This window comes from Genypterus blacodes, unplaced genomic scaffold (assembly GCF_046128005.1).
Source record: "Genypterus blacodes isolate CSIRO-AG114 ecotype Tasmania unplaced genomic scaffold, CSIRO-AGI_Gbla_v1 ptg000090l_1, whole genome shotgun sequence".
NCBI lineage: Eukaryota > Metazoa > Chordata > Actinopteri > Ophidiiformes > Ophidiidae > Genypterus > Genypterus blacodes.
The window spans coordinates 338632-355014 of record NW_027466895.1 but is presented as its reverse complement, the minus strand read 5'-3'; the positions used below and the strand labels follow the sequence as shown (position 1 = coordinate 355014).

Below are 16383 nucleotides of genomic sequence, written 5' to 3'. Positions count from 1 at the left end.
GGGTCCCTTGGCCCGGGCTCCAGCTCGGGCAGGGGGGGCGGAGCCTGTGAGAAGCTCTGTCAGGCTCCACCAGGCCCAATTATGAGGAGGGATCATGTAGTGCTGCAGCGTGTTACATTCAGGGAGAGCTTCACTGTCACCCCAACCTCTGCTGCTGCCCCTCACTATGCCCTGAGGGACCCCTGTGTAGGCAGTGTGTGTGTGTGTGTGTGTGGGTGTGTGTGTGTGGTGCTCTTTTTTCTGTTTGAAGGGCTGTAAAACCCAAAATCTATTGGCAGATAAAATTCTCTATCTAATGGGTTCAAACTGACCAATCAGGGCGCCTGAGCTCGTGTCTGAACAGCCAATCAGGTCCATCGCTGCGTTCTGAGCATGCTGGGAAGCTTGTGTGTGTGTGTGTGTGTGTGTGTGTGCTCAATAAAAACACAACAAACAGACTCACAGCAACATTCATGCACATGCTCACAACCAAATCATTAGAAAGAGGAGAAACTAAAGAGATTTCCATGTTGAGCTCTGATCTGAAACCTTCTCAGTGATTTAATCACATTGATCCGTTTCTATTCTTCTTCACTGCAGCTCCCACTGCATTTACACACACTCAAGACCGAGACCGAAGGCAAATATCGCATTTAAGTGGTATGCATGGAGAGCATTGATCTTTCTGTGCTCGCCAGTGTGTGTTGGGTCCATTCCTTCTTTTTTGCCTTTATTTGTATAAAATTTAAGATCCCACTGTTAAAATGAATCACCAGAGACAGATTGCATAACTTCCCGCAATGCAAAAGGAAGAAAATGCTGCTGGGTAATTAAGCCCACGCACACACACACACACACAACACCAGGGTTAAACCTGTGTGGTGATTGATCTCTGGTGTGTCTTCTGACCACATTTCTGTCTGTCCACCCTGATTGGTGGTGAGACAAAAAACACTGTCCCAGGGGGGACGGCAGAAGAATTGGACACCGCTGACGGATGTGTGTCAGCGGGTGAGAGAGAGAGAGAGAGAGAGAGAGAGAGAGAGAGAGAGAGAGAGAGAGAGAGAGAGAGAGAGAGCATCATGCTGGTGTGGAGGCCCAGGAGACGCCGGTGACGAATTAAGCGTCTTATGTGTCCCCGCTGTGTCGCACAAATAACCCCCCCCCCCTCTCACTGGATCGGTGCGGCGTGGAGAGAGACCTCGCTGGGTAAATAAATCCGCCGCAGTGTTTCATGACGGTCTCCTCTGGCTGACTCAGGGTGAGCGTTGACTTTGGTGTATTTGTCTGGGAGCTGATTTATTCTGTAGGCGTGTTTAGAGCTCATGCAGCTCACACGGGCAGGTTTGTTGGAATATTCACAGGTTGTCAAAGTTTGATAGGATCCTTGCTGAAGTGTTGATAACGTGATCGATACCCTGGTGGGGAGGGGAGGAGGATGTGTTTTATCCTGAGAAGCATGTAAACATAACTGGAGAACAAATTATACAAGTTAACATAAATAACAGCTTCATTTTTCACAAATTCCTCCGAAAGCCTCCAAGCCTGTGTCTTAATGTAAATAATGCAAGATGATACTTTAGACAACCCTTGAATATTTCATAAGCCCAAATACAATAAAACAAAAACAATAGAATTACCAAGTGTGTATTACAAAGGCAGAGAGAGGACGAGCAAAACAATCTGGAGATATTCTACATGTTGTATGGATTTAGTTTGACATGTTACTCCTTACTGTCTGCACTGATTGAACAGAAACGACACACTGATCAATATATCAGCCTGTATTGATCTATTGCTCGTCCTCTCTCTGCCTTCTGTTACTCACGACACCACAGCACAACACAGCGAAACCACAGCACACACAGCCACAGGTTAGGCGGAGAGAGAGTGAGAGAGAGAGGAAGAGAGAGAGAGAGAGAGAGACAGAAAGAGGGAGGTTGATATGGTAACAAACCGTGTCTTTAGAGTGGCCCGTTAGGAGGAAATAAGGGGAGCCATGCTTGTCACTTTTCATGCACATGGAGAGACTGGAAGATACCATTCCTATAGAAGGGGAAGTAACAACCTGGACCAATCAATTAGTGACAGATCATTGAAAGAAAGGACAGAAGGTACATGACTGTTAGAAGGTAGAAGATAGAGAAGACAAACCATTAGTTCTTTTGGACAGGATAAAGAGCAGACAGATTACACGGCAGCAGGTATAATGTGAACACAGAGGCGTGACAGAGTCAAGTTATGCTGTCAGATTAAGAGTTTGGAAATGAAATGATGGAGAAGGACAGAGAGGTGTCATTGTTACGCCACTCACCGTATTCAGGGACCTGTCCCGTCCCCCGCTTGAGCAGGAGACGGACGCGGCGGCCTCCCGACTTGATGAGCTCGATGGCTCTGCCGTGGGTCATGTCCCGAGTGCTCTCACCGTTAATCTCGATGATTTGGTCGCCGACCTGAAGGGTGAAGGAAAGGCGAGAGTTTGTGCATGCAATACTTCTCTGTAACACACACACACACACACACACACACACACACACACACACACACACACACACACACAGAGGCTGATATCTGTGTTAATACCGGACCCTCTCTGACGTCCAATCTGGATTTTAATAGAAACAGCAAATTAAAGTGATACCAGGCGCCCTCGTGTCGTCCAAACCCTCTCATGCAATTCCACAAAAGGTGCACGTCGATAAATTATTCAAGCAAATTGATGAGGGTTTGTTTGCGCGCCCGGGAAACCGAAGCAATTATCATCGGGCAGATTTTGGAGACGAGCACAATACATATTAATAAGCTTCGTTTATTACAGAGGACCGCAAAGGACTCAACCAAGGATCAATGCAGATCTATAACTCACCGGCTTCCTCCCGGCATTCCTAGGTGTTAATAAGAGTTACGAACCACGCTGTAATTAATTTCACATGTCATTTCCACGCGTCACTTCCAACCATCCAGAGTTACGGCTGAGCTTTCCCCCCTGTGGAGCCGCTGAGGAAGTCATTAGGGTCGCCTGCTGAATACCAATGTCCATCTACAACAATATGGCCTCAGTCATTTCCTCTGCTAATGTTCCCACCTCTGAGTGCTTCTTTATTCTTTTTGTTTCGGAGCCCTGAACCTAAGAAATTTTGGCGCTGATTTGTCAAAGCAAAAGACAAATCTTAAAGAAAACAAGAAAAACAAACAGATTCATCCTAGACAAATGATATAAAGATAAATAAAATGTATTCCATCGCATTGGAGCACCAGAAAATACCACACTTCACCACAAGGGGCATCACTGTCTCAGCTGTCAATCATGTCTCTTTCGCAGCATCATAAGTAATGAGATTCCAGTAGGAGTTTCTTTCATTGCCAAGGTTACAACAACATGGACGTGGCTGCTCCATCCTCGCCACTACACAGCGACGGGTCGACTCAATCTCCCTCTGTCTTTAAAAATGATGAATCCGGGGGCTCTGACTAATGGGGAAGGATTAGGAACCCGCCAATTACCCCTAACAAATGGACAACTGGTCCGGTAATGCCCGGGGGGTAATTTAAAAAAGCCAGGAGCGGAGTCGGCAGACAGAGAGAGGGGAGTCATTAGATGTCTTCGCAGTGGCCTGGAGAGAGGTGGACGGCACCACAGCTCGCTCGTTAATCCTCCTCATGGCAGACGGAGGAGAAGCGATGCCGCGTTGGAGAGAAATGGCGGCTGTGTGGTGGAGTGGAGTTGCGGCATTTTGATTTGTTTCGGGGTTCTGTTACAGCCGTATCAGTTCAGAAGATTTGTGAGATAACGGAATACAGCGGCAGAAACAATATCTAGAGGGAGAATTCAGGGGTTTAACTTGGCCTACTTTTGTTTTAATCTGCATTTATCTTTGTGAGTACGATGTGGAACTAAACATAGAGGAGGGACGAGAACTTCCACAGAGCTTTCAAAAGTCTTCTTCTTGGTCACATCGCTCACCCTCATCCTCCCGTTGCGGATGGCCGGCCCGTCCTCCGCCAGCCGCAGGACGAACAGGTCCATCTTGTACTCTCGTCCTCCGCGGATGCTGAAGCCGAAGCCCTTCACGCTCTTGTCCAGCTCCACGGTGAAGAAGTCAAAGTCCTGTGCCAGCTGAGACCAGGGCGCAGAACAAAACAACCATCAGCAATCGCATGGAGAGGAAAAGCATTAACCTCAAAAATGAACTTGTGAGACTTCTAAACTATACATCCAAACCTCAACTTCCATCACGGCGTTGTTAAAGGATTCCCATAGGTGGCGCCAACGTGCTTACCTGTACCGGCGGCATTCTGTACTCAGGGATGGCAAACTGCCTGGCGTCGGTGGTGATCTGCCTGTAGTCCATCAGCGGCGGGTGTCTGTAGTCCAGGGTGGGCGGCTGGCGATAGTCGGCGACAGGAGGGTGGCGGTAGTCGACGGGGGGCTGGCGGTAGTCTGTGAACGGCGGCTGGCGGATGTCCGGCTTCACATCTTGCCTGGCCTTGACCTCTGACCTGTAACTAACAGACCAATCAAAATGAAGGAAGAGGGACTTCCTCCCATGACGAAACACTCGCCACTCGCCACCCTAGCCCCTTGAGGGTGATGTTTGGGGCTTACCTGCTCTCGTGGGCGTAGGTTGGCGGCGGCGGGGCGGTCAGCTGGGTCACAGGGCTCTGATGGGGCTTGGGACTGTGGTGGCCCACAGAGGGGCTAGGGTCTGTAGCTGCCGGGCCGGGCTGAGAGGTGGGGCCGCCGGGCTGGACCTTAGGACTGTGCTGTGCTGCCATGGGACTCTGTTTCTCTGAGCTGGGCGCTGATGGGGGGTTACTGAGCTCTGAGATACAGAAAGAAGAAGAGATTGGGAACATTTTAACAAAATATGTATCCATTGAAATGTAACATTGCAAACACTATTCCAGCCCAGTAGGTGGCAGCATGGACATTCTGGCAGCCAGAGTGTGTGTGTGTCTCACCTTCCTGCGGTATGATCCTCAGGGTGACGCTGAGGCCCGCGTCCTTGATCAGCTTGACGATGTCAGCGTGCGGCATGTTGACGATGGACTGGCTGTTGACCGCCAGGATCCGGTCGCCCACCTTCAGCTTGGCGCAGCGGTCGGCCGGGCTCCCATCAATGATACGGCCGATTTTATGGGGCACAGCTGGGTAGAGGATGCAAACACACACACCAGGCTTATGTAAAGTGTGTGTGGGCGATGCTGGTGTATTACCAGGGATGTATGTACGTGACTGACGTATGTAGGAGGATAAATGTCATTCACATGTGACGTGACGGAATAAAAGGAGCTCTATTCTTATCCAGCTTTGACCTCTTCATCATTTCCATCATTTCAATATTCAGCACGTCAACTGACACACCATTGAGATTCTGAGGCGATCGCATCACTCACTGTTGCTGGTGGTCGTCTCGGGCCGGTTGAGCGAGCTGATGATGACGAAGCCGAAGCCCTCGCTCTCCTTACGGTTGATGACGACGTCGTTGGGTTGCGTATTTGCAGTCGACGTCACATCTGACGCAATGGAGTTTCCCGTGCCGGTGTTGGGCGCCTGGTTGGTGCTGCTGCTGCTGTTGTTGATGCCGTAGGTGAAGTCGCTGCGCGGGGAGCTGTGCTGTGTGGAGATGGAGCCTGGGCTGCGGCCGTTCTCTGGACACGGCTCACCTGTAGGGGGAGACAGAGTGTCGATGGTTAACTTTGAATTTCGGCTTGTGGCGTTATTTTGACTAAAATAACCGCCTGCTACAAAACGGCGTTGAAAGAACACAAAGATGATTCTGTAGATAACAAAAAAGACAATTAACTTCACAGGCGGGCAAGTACTTTGTTCTCCCTCCTCCGTGTTTACATGATGAGTGACTGAAACTAAAGCTCTTTAGATAACTCCCCGGGAATCAATACAGCATATTCTGCTTAAGAGGAAAGTGTTTCTGTGTCTTCATTTGGGAGCGCTAAGTTGCGTTAAGCTCCGCGAAATACCGGAGACTTTGAATTGTGGGAAATGTGGGGCATGTAGCGGCGGGGAGACGCACGAGCTGCGAGTGGAGAGCCGGAGTCTGACACCTCGCAAAGTGCCAGTAGGAGTCAGACAATTAGGATGAAGTAAGAGCTGCCGAAGAGGCCAGGCATGAGTCAGACAGTAGCCTTTGGTGAGGAGAAATTGACACAGAGGGCGGAATCGAGTGGGAAGGAGAAGATTGGTGAGAAATATGTGTGTGTGTGCGTGTGTGTGTGCGCGTTGTGAGGCAATAATAACGAGGACGAGGGAGGATGGAGTTCACAGGACGAAGGAGGGACTGCCATCCATCTCCAGGCCCAAAAGAGGAAACACAAAGCAGCAGAGACGTCAGTGTGTGTGCGTGCAGGTGTGTGTGTGTGTGTGTGTGTGTGTGTTTAAGGAGACAGATCAGCACTCTTGTTTCCTGACTGATTTAACTTTGCATCCTCGATCGTTAGAGGAAATGATGGACGTAGCGAATGGGAGCGGCAAAGGGTGCGGGAGCGAGACGAAAGGACAACAATACCAACGACAAAGATTTAATGACAGGCGGGAAAAAAAGCGAGCAGCGTGACTGTGATCTATTCACTTTATCCTAAAACGGCTGAATCAATAAGTGGGTGGTCACTTTATGGCAACACAATGCCTGTTACACCACGCCTGGAACCACTGAAGCTGGAGCAGAACACTTATTAGTACTTTGGAGGGATTTGTCACAAATATAAATGATGGTTACAGACAGCGAGATGATGAATGGGACCGTTACCAAGACTGTCCACTGAGCAGCGCTATAGCATGGAGTAAAGGGGGTAGTTACTGTCTTTACCCAATGGAACCTGAGTTTGCTCCAGACGAGGCTGCTTGAAATGACATCACTTCACCAATAAATGTCAGGTTAGCAAGACAACGGTTTGTTCTGACAACTTTTAACAGTTTTACTTTCCATTTATTATTACGGGTGTGCTGTAAAAAAAAAAGTATTCTATGCGATGCTGACTGCCAGAATGAGCTGTACGATTCTACTCTCAAAGTGCACACACACGTCAAATGAGCGCCTCCATGTTTCCTCACCTGCCACCTGTGTCCTCCTCCTGATGACCAGGTTGACCTGGCCGTTGCGTGCCGCCCCGTGCATCAGGTCGATGACGTATCTGTGCGGCTTCCCCACCACGGGGATTCCGTCTACGAATAGCAGCTCGTCGCCGGGTCGCAGTCGCCCGTCTACGTCGGCTGGACTCTTCTCGATGATCGCTCCAATCAAGATCTGTTGCGGAACACACGTGTTATTGCGTGTCGAGGAAGCTGCCGTGCAGAAGGTCACGACCCGCGTCTCTGGAGTGTGACATGCAGTGGGTGTTAACATGGTTGTTATCCAGATTAATCAAACTGGAATATTGTATTAGCAGTGACAGTGAAAGACTCCACAGCAGCCAGAGCAGCATTCTCTCAGGGGGGTTGAAGGTCACAGATTAGGTGTGTGTATAGTGTGTGTGACAGGTTAGAGAGGAAGAAAAATGACAGGGTTCCACGCCCATCGCCATACGAGCCTTCTCACACGCCTCCGGACTCACAGGCTGCCCCGCCTCATCCCCGCCTAGGACACGGAACCCGAACCCGGACTTCTGTCGGCGCAGTTGGACCTCGATGTCCTGGTACTCTGCACCTGAAGCACCACAAGCACAGAGAACCTTAAAGCCCTGTCATCGCTTACATGTACAGTTTATGTTTCAGGAATGTAAACACAGATCATTAATATAAACATCTCTGCCTGAAGGTCTCACTCTGCAAAACATTGTGGAATTCAATCTACGAGTGCACAACTTTACCTGAGGGCTCCACGGGAAAGATGGTGCGAGGTTGTCCGGGATCTGAAGGGAAACACGTAGGAAGCACCCATAAACCAGACATACAAACACAGAAACACACCCACACACATGCACTGCTGATGAATGCAAACATGAGAACAAGACAAAAAGCCTCTGCCTCAGCATTGATGTCGCTGCAGCATTTCACTGTTATCCATAAAAGTCAGGAAGCGCTGGCAGCGTGTAATACGCCACCGTCTTTGATTCACCGCGCCAGCGTGATCTGCAGTCAGGCGACTTCACACACAGGCGTGATCGGCGAGGCGGACAAAAGAACTCAAGCGCGAGAGGAGAAAAATTGATTCCGATTGTGGCGGTTTTAATCAGGCGAGGTCGCTCACTGCAGGGAGAATGGAATAAAGACGTAGATGAAGAAGAGGTGCGCAGGTCTATCACAGAAACCAGATACAGTGTTTGACTGCAGCCTTGGAAGTGAAAGCCAAATACCTCCAAATACACCCCAACTGACCTCTGTAACACCTCCAAGCAGACTCAGGGTTATGGGCTGTTCTCTCTGTGCTCTTGAACTCCAGACATAAACGTTGAACTGAAGCAATCAACGATCAAAACAAAATGAACCGACTTAGTGAGAAAAGGTTGCGACCCATTTCACCTAGCAAACTGCGAGAGGGTAGCAAATGGGGCGTCTGTCCGTGCTGTGCCGGACGCTCTGCTGAGCTTGGGACGCACCTGACCCCTGACCTTTTACCGAAAGGTCAGGAGACACCGGACGCAACACTGATGACAATTGAGAGGGCGAAGAGGGACGAAGACCCTTTAGATGTTTGATTCGCAGCCTTTCTGACAGCCATCCTTTGGATTTAAGTGTGTGACACTGCAGTGAACACCTGCAACATCACACACACACTACTATCTGCCAACAAAGCTGATAGCAGCTCTTAAACTCATCACAGGAGCGAGTGACGCATGCTAGACACACAAACACACACACATCAAAATTCATATATGCATTGGTAGTTTTTATCAGCTGAGCCACACACAGGGTATCGGTGTGATGGTGCATCCTGATGAGATCGTACCCGCGTCTCACAAGTCAGACTGAGGATGTATATCGCCTGCTGGCACGGTAGCGCTGCATCCCCATCAGTGGGAAGAGCGACATCGGTGTGTTAAGTGTTTATTCATGAAGATGTCTCGGCTTATGACGTGAGCTGGCAGAATGTCAATGTGGGGATGTTTAAGATTCTTACGTATGGTGAAGAGCTCTCCCTGAGGAGGCTCTATGTGCGTGTGTGTGGGACGAGTGAGTGTAAACATATTGCCGTGGATCAAGCACTGGTGCCGCCTCTGAAACCACCTGCTTCTGTTATTGCAATTCTTGATATGTTTGTATCAGACGTCTTCTACCTTCAGAATGATCCTGCTGTTCATCCTGCTGTGTGCTTCAAACTGTTCCCCTGAGCTTGCTACTTAAATTCACCTCGCTTTCTTCTTCTTCTCTTTTCTTTTCTTTCTATCTCTCTCTCTGCACTGTCCTCTAAAAGAACTATATTGTGTTTGAAGTGCTTGCATACGTAAGATGAGTTTAAGGTTTAACGATCAAACAATTTAGGCTGCTGCAAATGTTAATGCACATCACTTACTGTGTATGGAGGAGGACATCCACAGAGATTACTTTGATTCATGTTCAGCAACAAATTCTGCTACATAGTAAGTTTCCTGCAACAGTGGAATGGTACTGGTACTTACGCCTATTCTCATAGATAGACCTGGACTTCTCGTAAAGGTCATAGGGGTCAGGTTTGGCCAAAGCCAGAGCCTCGGTTGCTGAGTCTGGGACCGAGGCCCTGTGAAGATGGTGGGTTTGGAAGGGGGTGCTGTGGGGGATAACGGGTGCTGACAGGCTGGTCTGAGCGGGGCTGCTCTGGCTTTGGCCCTGCTGGGACTCCCATTGCTCCAGCACCTGCAAAGCACAGCGGCACGGGGGTCAGTATTGCTTTACCACCTGACGCTCAGAGAAGTGTGATGGGATTGCCCCCCGTGGTGATGCGTTCAAGCCGCCACACAGTTAGTAGCCAAGTTAGTAACCAAAACAAGCAGAGAAAGTCTGGCCTTGTAGATTAGATTAGTCATTTCCTACAACGTAGATGTGAGGATGCTGACATACGGTGTGTATCGCACCCGTAAGACATGCTGAGTGGTAAACGTGCTGTCATGTGTGACGCAACTAAGGCAGCTTAGACGATGCCAGCCGGTCTGCTAACCGGTGTTGTGCTGATTGAGTCGCGGCCTGTCACTCGGCAGATCGCCGAGATGACGCGCCGGCATGTCAAAGTGTGAGACACAGACCCAGAGAGGGAGCGGCGTGCCTTTTGAAGCTAACGCCGCCAGGCTGTTTGCATACACGCCACTTTCAGACTGACAGCTACAGTGATTGGTCCGAGCTGGAATCAAGGCGTTTGCAGTCTGTTGTTGCTTCGGTCACAGGTGATTGATCTGATACGCGTCCAGACTGCAGAGGTGGGGATCTGCTGCATCCTGATCTTAGCTTTGCTCTGTGACTGATTGCTTGCTGAAGAATTAGACAAATATGAATACTGCTGACACTGCATATATGCTTGATTTAATCAAAAATCCTAAATCTGGAACGTTCAGGAAGTGAAGATTGTTCAGTCTGTCTTGATTTACCAGCAAAAACTGAGACTGAAAACAAAACCCTAAAATATATTTGTATCAGAACTTCACACATAACTAACGCTCCTCTGACCTTTGTGTGTTTTGTGCATCTGTGTTTATTTTCATGCCAATCTGACCTGTATTCATGATGTTACAGGCGTTTCTGGCAGCCTGGTCTGAAGTCGAGCACACACCTCCAGCTATTCTGAGGTATTTCAGAGAACCTGGAAGTTCCATTTATCAAAACAACTCACTACCGGGTCCACTTGGGTTTAAGATAATACCACATGAACGGTTTTATTGACTGTGTGAAGTCTGTGAAGCTTCTCAGGCATCCAGATGATTGGTTGTTCCAAGACACACTGGACACTGTTTCTGCTATTCAGACGTTTTCCTTTCTCAGCTCAAGTCAGCGGTGAGTTTGAAAGACAGTTTGGAACATTCAGTACATTAAAAACCTTAAACCTAAAACTCAGAGAAGCAGAGCGACATTGTACAGACAAAACAAAACTTCATTATAAACTTATTACTTTAATTGCATATATCGCCACCCTCACCCTCTGTATTGTCTGAATCTGACAAATCTCTCTAGGATCATTAGCTGACATCTATAAGCCGCGGACCGAGCCTTTATTAAACTTCAGGTCCATCTGACAACCAGGCTGCTCTCCTCTCTTCCCTTATTAGGCAAATTTGTTCACATTTCCTTCTCGCCACTGCTGTAATTTTTCTGCAAAAGTGATGTGCAATTAAAGCGAGCCTGAACTCGGCGGCAAGCATTGGGGAGGGGGCCTCGTCATTAATCTGTGGTTGACTGATTGAACTGAGAAGGGAACAAAGATGAACAATGAGAGGATTGAAGAGGGAGGGTCTGTAAAGGACAATAGAGGTTTCCTGCTCTGTGTGTGTGTGTGTATATATTGTTGGTTTGATCTGGAAAGGGGACAACAAGCTGGGCCAATGAGCTGAGGGTGGTGGTGGTGAGGGGGGTGCGGGGTCAGGCACTGGTCAGAGTCGTGCCGGAAGGACGTCCATGCATGAAATGGTTTTCTACACATGGACACACACACGCAGCAGCAGCAGCAGCAGCAGCAAACAAACTGGTCTGAGAGGATGAATTGCAGCCCGTCGTGTGTGTGCGCGTGTGTGTGTGGAGAGCGGGTGATACTGAAGGGGCCTATTTTAGCTTTAATGTGACGGCCGGGGACCCCAGCTGTGATAAAATATTTGAGTTACTCGTATTAATAGCAGCACTTTGACTGTGATACCCGGTAATGACTCCTTTCAAACACCTTCTTACAGTCATTCTGCTCTGCTCCCGGACAGCAGCAAGTCTATGACAAAGTGGAACAACTACAGTAGAGCGACGAGGACCCAGGTGGTAAAACAGTGACATCATTGGCGCCACACAGAATCCAACCATGGCGAGGTAAATGCTTCATATGTTTTGTTGACATATGAGTCTTTGTGAAACTCTTGACTTTAACTCAGAATACTAGGTATCAAGGTAAGAGAATGTGCCCACAAAGGAAAATGTGCTGCATTGGAGACGCGGTGTGTGTGAGCAGCGGTGTGAGTCAGGTGTGACGTGCAGGATGAAGAGTCTAGTGGTGCTAGATTATCTCTGAGTACGAGCGCTCAACCTTTTCTATATCTTATAAACAAAAAGGGCCAAGTACGGGTATAGTGAATCATCAGCAGCGTTAGTAGGGTGAAGGAGAGGCGAGACAAGACGATTACATCTCAGTGCAACCACGGAGATCTGCAGAGTTACATGACTGAAAGCAGAGATGAAGGGACAAGTTGGTTGGGTTGGGGGAGGGGGGGGGGGGGGGGGGGGTGTATGTTACCTGCTTGGGTGTCTTCCAGGGTGAATAGTGACCTGCAATGATGAAGAGAACAAAAAATGATTTAGCCTAGTAAAAAAAGGAAAAGGATGGTGAGAAATATGGTAAAGAATGTTTTGTAACATGGCCGGGGGGTGAAAGGAAAGAAGCACATTTCAAACATGGCAACGAAAAAGGAAAAAAAGCAATAAAGGTGTGAATGCAATGGAAGCTTCTTCTTTCAGCAGTGCGCCTGATCAAACGTGACGGATTGTGATCAATGAGCGGCAAAACGCAATAAACAGCAGCGTTATTAAAGTGCATTAATGAACTGATGTTTCCCATTAGCCAGCATCAATAACACACAGCTCAAACCCCTATAGCTGCAGCTGCCGCTCCCCATCCAAACTTCCCTCTTTGACTAAGAAACTGTTTTATGAGTTTATTTATTCTGTTGGTGTTAGCTCGGCCATGAGACGACACTTCCCTGTTATTGGGATCGATTTTCCCACAATCTCTTTTACACACAAGAATGCATTTATAGATTCCTGTAAGGATGACACACAAAGTCCAGCAGTTTGTTTAAAAGTTTGTTTTGATGTTACCTTTAAGTAGCTTTAAGACCATCTACATTCAGGAAGTATGTCATGTGTATCAGAGGCGTTCAGCTGTGTTGTGGTCAAATATCACACACATACAGGGCTGATTTCCTGTGACATTTACACCCTGGGACGGGAACGCGTTTGTTTATCTAGTAAGAGTCGCACTGAAATGGATCCATAAACAAACGCTGCATTTCTCACTCCAGTGGAACAGTAATGGGACGAGCGTTGGGACGGAGGAAGTGGTGTTACTTTACATCACAGTGCTGTAAGGTAAAGGGCACAGGCGTCCTTTCAACTTCCCCTTGTATTTGGCTTTGACCTTTAAAAGGCAGAGCGCTCTTTTTTTTAACCGTTTGCAACGTTTTTCATCTGGAATGTATGAAAGGCAACGAATGCACAGCAGGAACATACGCTGGCTCATATCAATGAGATTTGAGAAATTCCAATAATTTCTCCAGAATTCCACAACAAGAATAAAAGTTCATCAAATCTTCAGTGTGTAGTTGTGTACTTTTTCATCTTCCAAATGTTGCTCTCTGTTTGGATGTTAATGAGATTTCCTGCTGAGGTCAACAGTGACTCAGCCCTTTGTAGCGTTCAGTCAGGTGAGAGAGAGAGAGAGAGAGAGACAGAGAGAGAGAGAGACAGAGAGAGAGCGGAAGAGAGACAGAGAGAGAGGGAGAGAGAGACAGGGAGGGCAGAGGTGACAAAGACAGGAGCTGAGGGAGGGGAGACAGCAGGGGGCCCAAGTGATTACAGGTACAAAAGGGAGTGAGCTAAGGTGTGTGTGTATGTGTGCGTCTGAGAGAGAGAGAGAGAGCAAGACAGAGAGAGAGATAGAGCTGTCCGTGGTCCTGAAAGCCTTTACTCTGTCCATGGTCCTGATTGGTTACGCGTGGCCATGAAGCCACAGCGTGACGTCGCTATGGCAGCAGAAGTGTGACGCCCGGTCTCTGTCACCGCTCACTTCCTGCCTCACCATACCGACATGCATCATACCGCTGTCTGACCGCCCTTCCTTCCTTTCTTTCATTCCTTCCTACTCTGATCTGACCTCGCTCATTATGCGTGTGAGGGTTTGGCCATCGTCCCGGGGCCCAATCACAGTGGATATTGATCCCTGGCCGGCGGCTCCGCCCTCCTCAGATTGGAGAGGTGAATGTTGGGAAAAGAGATACGAGTGTGAACACAAGTGACATTCGGTGGAGCGCTGGCAGAGAGCCCAAGTCATCGCTCTCTCTCTCTCTCTCTCTCTCTCTCTCTCTTCCTCTGTCCTTTGTTTCAAACTGCACTTATACACACACACACACTCACACTCACAGCCAATGCATCACTGTCTGGTTACACACCGATTCCGGAGGCTGCTCAGTGAATCAAACCTGCTTTTCTTCTCAGTGAAGACGATCTTCACTTGAGGAGGCACAAAGAGTTCATACCTCCGCCAAGGCCCATTCTGTGATTTGATGCTATGATTTAAGAATTTATATTTAAAGTTTACAGGCCAGAATGTACAAGCGATTTCTAATGACAGCGCCACCATCAGGCCGTGCTCTCCTCTCCCTGCAGACAGACGGACACCAGCGAAAACACAACCTCCTGCCAAGTAAGATGTGGGAGCGTGTGTGTATGGCGCGTGGAGCCGATTGGATGTGAGAGTGTGTGTGTTTGTGCGCACTGCCTACTCGAATCCGACCATGTGGCTGGGCGTCAAACGTGTGAATCTGTGGGCAAAACTCGCCATGTTCTGGAACGCTAAATGGCCGCACGCAAAGTGAGCGGGTTGAATGTCTCTGCAACTAATTACAGCCCTGTGTGTCTGCTGATGTGGCGACGAGGACGTTAATGGCCTCGATGGCCACTAATGAGGCTGTCTGTCTCACATGCTGGAGCACACACACACACACACACACACACACACACACAGAGGCAAGCACACTCAGCCACGATAATTACTCCTGATGAGGGACTGAGCACCTATTTGTGACGGGAAACGGCTTGGGAGTCAAACTGGAGTGGAAGGGGAGGGGAAATATCATATTAGGATGGCGAGCTCTTCCAGGGGGCGACGGCGCTTAATGGACTGGGCTGTTTGATGGTTACGGCTTCATTTCAGTAAAGGCGAAGAGGCATCAACTTCGCTCTGCTGTCTGGTTTTTGATGGCCATCGCCGTGGATACTAGCATCACGGGACAACACAGAAAACAAATGTAGATTAAAAGTCAATATGCAGGCGATTGGACAAAATGTCAGAATTTCTAGGTCATTTACAAACTAGGTCACAGTTGTTTGCCTTTGTGTAAATATTGTAGCGTGTGTGTGTATATGTGTCATGTGACTACAATGGACAAAATCTGTTTTAATCAGTGCTATATTAATACTATATTATAAACATCCATTTTATCTTTTCACTCTGTCCATCATTCACTAACATGTTGACAGCAACCGTGCTCGTCTCAATGCGGGAGCTCGACCATCTAATACGCTTCTTCGTCACCGCCGTCTCTCTTTTCTGTAAACGATGATGAGAGTTATTGTCAGAAATTAATGTGCCGATGATTTATCAGTGCAGGAAACCCACGTGCAGCCCCTTCTAATCCAGGACGGTACAATCTGCATTATAAAAGCACGCCGCCGCACTTCCTTGGCCTGTTACTGTGTCCATGACAACACGAAAACCAAGCAAGAGAAGCCTTCGCCAAGCAAGGGAATGTAGCACAGAATCCATCAAAGTGCCAAATTTCCTATGCCACTTTCACTTTCCTGTTGTTTCTCTGCTCACTGAATTTATGCTTCCTTCCAAATTCTACACACATCCCCACAGAGCTGGGATGAAAGAGGAAGATGCGTGTGTGTGTGTTTGTGTGTGTGTGTGTGAGAGAGAGTGAGAGACAGATTACTGACGCTCGTCTACTTCTCGTCTCAGGATCTCATGAGCTAGTGCCGAATGGAGAGTTGTCATAGCAACAGTGCCATAAAATAACCAAAACAGTGGTTGTTGATAGTAGGTGTGTGTCTGTGTGTTTTGTTGAAATGTGTGAAATATTTGTGACTGAAGTTTGATTACAGTCACAAAGGTGTACTGAAGGTTAACTACTGTAGCATGTAACATCTTACAATGACCAGCAGAGGGCTCTGTCCACAAGAAAGGACAGTTTACGAGACAAAATCAAATATGTGGAATACAGTATGACATCATCAAATGGCACGAGCCCTTAAAAAAAAAGAGAGCGAGAGCAGCCAGATTAATTAGATAGTGTGGCGAGTGTCCAGCCGTCCGAGCCGCTTGAGCCAAATTGCACAGTGTTTAAGAGGCGGGACATCATTTCAGCGCGGCGGTGACAGCTTTATCACGCCGGGGAACAGGCTGGCTCAACGCTTTGGCGCTGGATTTTCTGTGAGGAAGATGAGAGGGAGGACAAGGGGAGATGAAGAAATGAGTGTCGGGAACTCACACCTCCTTTAATCTTGGA

The 16383-nt window shown here is 48.3% G+C and overlaps 1 protein-coding gene across 4 annotated transcripts in view; it reads right to left on the bottom strand.

The window, feature by feature from the left end:
* magi2a (membrane associated guanylate kinase, WW and PDZ domain containing 2a) overlaps positions 1-16383 on the bottom strand; it is a 121554-nt gene that overhangs the window by 3066 nt on the left and 102105 nt on the right. Inside the window, exons 11-21 of one of the 4 annotated variants that reach the window (XM_076158927.1) lie at positions 12333-12364; positions 9556-9769; positions 7807-7848; positions 7528-7643; positions 7052-7244; positions 5377-5646; positions 4942-5127; positions 4586-4802; positions 4260-4485; positions 3944-4096; positions 2294-2432 (exon numbers count right to left, since the gene is read on the bottom strand). In XM_076158927.1, the coding sequence (XP_076015042.1) occupies positions 2294-2432; positions 3944-4096; positions 4260-4485; positions 4586-4802; positions 4942-5127; positions 5377-5646; positions 7052-7244; positions 7528-7643; positions 7807-7848; positions 9556-9769; positions 12333-12364 (1788 nt within the window). The remainder of the gene's footprint in view (positions 1-2293; positions 2433-3943; positions 4097-4259; positions 4486-4585; positions 4803-4941; positions 5128-5376; positions 5647-7051; positions 7245-7527; positions 7644-7806; positions 7849-9555; positions 9770-12332; positions 12365-16383) is intronic. The other 3 variants (XM_076158928.1, XM_076158929.1, XM_076158930.1) reach the window with 3 other exon arrangements.